Consider the following 3,357-nt stretch of genomic DNA (forward strand, 5'->3'; position numbering starts at 1 on the left):
AGTCCAGCTGGGCGGGGGGCTGAACGGCAAAGGAAGCCTGGAGAAAGGCCAAGGGAAGCTCGAGCCCGTCGGCGCGGCAGGTGCTTCCGAAGGGAAACACCCGTGGAACAAATACCGGTTACTCCGCGGAAGCCGTGCGCTCGCCGGAGAGGAGGAATTAGCGCCGGGAGCCTAACGAGGAGGGATCGGTCGCTTCCCTTCCACCGCGGCCGAACCGAGCCGCTCCGCTCAGAACCGACCCCGAACGAGGGGCTCGCAACCGCACGTTTTGGGGCAGGGGAGCCCAGCGGAACCTGGATTTATTTGTAGTAAAATACAAAACATAACACAGGCTAGCGCAAAAATTCACTAGGACGGAAACTAGAGGTGGTTACGGTTAACATTTACTGCTTTTATTTACTGATTCTGTTACCACGGCAGGGTGAAGAAACCTGGAAGTTACAGAGATTAACTCACGTTTCACGAGACGAATGGAGAGAGGAAAACAAGGTTTAAGGATCACACCCACCCTCGGAGTACAAAGAGAGAGGAAACAAAAACGATCAAATCATGAAAAATAGTGTAGAGTGATCTCTGCGGATATATCTTTACAAACTGAAGACCAAAAGCTCCTTTTTTATGCCTAAATCTACTTAAGTTTTGTGTACAAAACCAGGTATTTCAAAAACGCTTCCCCCTTTTGTTTTATATATTTTTTTGCGATTCTGAAAAAAAAGTTTACAAAAACAAAAACCCGAAAGTCTTGCAAATCTTTCAAAGTTTTTTTGTGTTTTGTGTTTTGTTTTTGTTGTTGTTTTTTGCTTGTACGTCACGAACAAACAGATTCGACTCTCCTGATTGCTCAGCGCTACTGAGATCGGTGCGTAACATGTCCTATAGTCCTAGCCACTACAAACAGGAGGAGGAGAAAAAACAAACGAACCCTTAGAGTCTACCCTAACAGACTGCGCGAGCGGGCGGCGGCGGCTAAGCCCGCTCGCCGCGGATGCGGCGCGCCAGCTGGATGTCTTTTGGCATGATGGTGACTCTTTTGGCGTGGATGGCGCACAGGTTGGTGTCTTCGAAGAGCCCCACGAGGTAAGCTTCGCTGGCTTCCTGCCGGGCGGCGAGAAACAGAGAGCACGGCGACCGTCGGAGGTCGGTCGGCGAAGCCCGAAGGCTTCGCCGCGGCCTCTTCGCCGAGCGGCTCCCGCGCTGGGAGCGCTCGGCAGCCGGTGCGGTAATCCGGGCGCCCCGACAGCAGGCCTCAGCGCTCCTAATTAGCTCTGTCTCCCCGTCACATGCCCCCTAAGCATCAGTTAATCCCATTTTAACCAGTGAAGGAACCAGAGGTTCCAGCGGGTGACTCATACGAGGGACGACTTAAGCGGTTCTCGCCTCCGAACGACCCCCCTCATCAGCCGCTGAGGGTTACGGGCCCCGTGGCGCAACAGGAAACCTCCCTGCTCGCGTGTCGGGCGCTCGGTAACTCAGGGCAAAGCCGCCTCTTTCGGGCGAGGAGCCGCGCGCGCGGGGCAGCCCGGAGGCGCCGGCTGCGGGAGCATTTTTCACGCGCGGCTTCGGACGCGGGCCTGTCGCCTCCGCCCTGCTTTGCTACTCGGGAGCAGCTCAGGATCGCGCTCGCGGAGGTATTTCGGCACTTTCCGGGCGCAGACCTCGCCTGGCGCAGGGAAGAGGGGGAGATTCGCTCACCTGCAGGGCTCCGATGGCAGCGCTCTGGAACCGCAGATCCGTTTTAAAATCCTGAGCAATTTCACGGACCAGGCGCTGGAACGGAAGCTTGCGGATCAACAGCTCCGTGGATTTCTGGTACCGCCGGATCTCCCGGAGGGCCACGGTGCCAGGCCTGGAAGGTATTTCCACCGTTAAATTAGAAGATTGCTTTTCCCCCCCCAACCCGCCCCGTCCCTTGCACGTTCGATATTACAGCCCCRACGTCAAGGCCAGGGACTTATCCCCTTCCAGCCCATCCTCCCTTCTCCAACGCRGGGCTGAGGCCTGAAGAGTTCTGCCTTTCAGAGTGTGCGTGTGTAGAATCCCTCCAGTCTGTGATATTAGCAGTAACGGAACAGACCAGATTCGGTTAAAAATAATAATGAAAAAAATGCAGTACTTAAAAGGGGACCAGCAACATTGACAGTCCCCAATGTTAACCTACTGGTAACTGTGAGCTTTTTCCTTTTTAAGTGGCCTCGCGGTACTTTTTCCTTCCCAGACAAGGACCGAAGCAGCGCCGAAATCCCTGCCTCCGAGCAGGAGATCTGTCAAACGTGGTCGTAGGCTTGGCCGCAAGCCTCTTTGTATACATGCAGGTGATCCTCACTCTTCTGTTTTAACAATAAGTCAGCAGGATAATATTTTATAATGCTATTCTCACAGGTAATAACACAAATCTTACTCGTAGCTACAGGGGCGCCTCTGCGGGCGGCGCCGCGTTAAGATAACTCGCGGCGAGAGACGGCGCCTGCTGCAAGGAGCTCACAACCTAGACGCCTGAGGCGGGAAAAGGGGAAGAGGGGGAAGCCCAGGCCTGGAGAAGGGACGAGACCTCGGCCAAGTCGAGAAGCGGCAACGCTAGCCGTGCACGCGGGGACTTTAAACCCCTCCACGCTAGCGCCGGGGATGAGATTTCCTCCTGCCCGCCAYGATACGGATGGCGGTTTTATTTTATTTTGGTTTTTTTTTAAGCAGCGACAGTCGGCACAGCGTACTAGGTCTTTCGCCGGCGAGCAGCCTCCAAGTACCTGTAGCGATGCGGCTTCTTCACCCCCCCCGTGGACGGGGCGCTTTTCCGGGCGGCTTTGGTGGCCAGCTGCTTGCGGGGCGCTTTCCCGCCGGTGGATTTACGGGCGGTCTGCTTGGTACGGGCCATCCTGGGCGGTCTTCAGAGCGCAAGGAGGCTGCTGAGGCGGAGAAGAGGCGAGATTGGGGTTCAAAATGAGGAAAATGGTGTAAAAATAAATAAATAAATAATATAAAATTAAATAAAGAAGCAGCAGGGCGCCAGGGAGGGGAAGGAGGATAACCTCCCCGAGGGGGAAGCAGGGGGGCCCCGGGCTGCTGTCCGGCCCAGGCGAAGCTCCATGAGGAGAAGGGGCCCAGGCGTCCCGCCAGGAGTCACCTCAGACGCGCTCGGGCTGCGGACTACCAGTCCCAGAAGCCTTCGCGCCGCGGGAAAGCGCCCCATTGGCTGCCCGCCGTCAGGTGACCGCTCACTGATTGGCCAGCGGGCGCTTCGCCAATCGGTTTGTACGCGGGGCGAGCCGCGAATTCTCCCCCCCCACCCCGTGATTGACTCGCCCGGCGGCCTATCGGCTCCCGAGGCGCCGCGGAGTGGGGGTGCTCCCAGCCAATCAG

The 3,357-nt window shown here is 56.6% G+C and overlaps 1 protein-coding gene across 1 annotated transcript; it reads right to left on the reverse strand.

The window, feature by feature from the left end:
* Positions 1-370: 370 nt before the first annotated feature.
* Positions 371-2,936, reverse strand: LOC146601392 (histone H3.3A). The gene is made up of 3 exons (XM_085306917.1): positions 2,745-2,936; positions 1,693-1,846; positions 371-1,095 (listed from the first exon to the last, which is right to left on the reverse strand). The coding sequence occupies exons 1-3, from the start codon at positions 2,870-2,872 to the stop codon at positions 967-969; spliced, it is 411 nt and encodes a 136-aa protein (XP_085163043.1). The 5' UTR covers positions 2,873-2,936; the 3' UTR covers positions 371-966.
* Positions 2,937-3,357: the final 421 nt, after the last annotated feature.

Source organism: Rhea americana, unplaced genomic scaffold (assembly GCF_003343005.1).
Source record: "Rhea americana isolate MKP2758 unplaced genomic scaffold, rheAme1 scaffold_1022, whole genome shotgun sequence".
Taxonomy (NCBI): Eukaryota; Metazoa; Chordata; class Aves; order Rheiformes; family Rheidae; genus Rhea; species Rhea americana.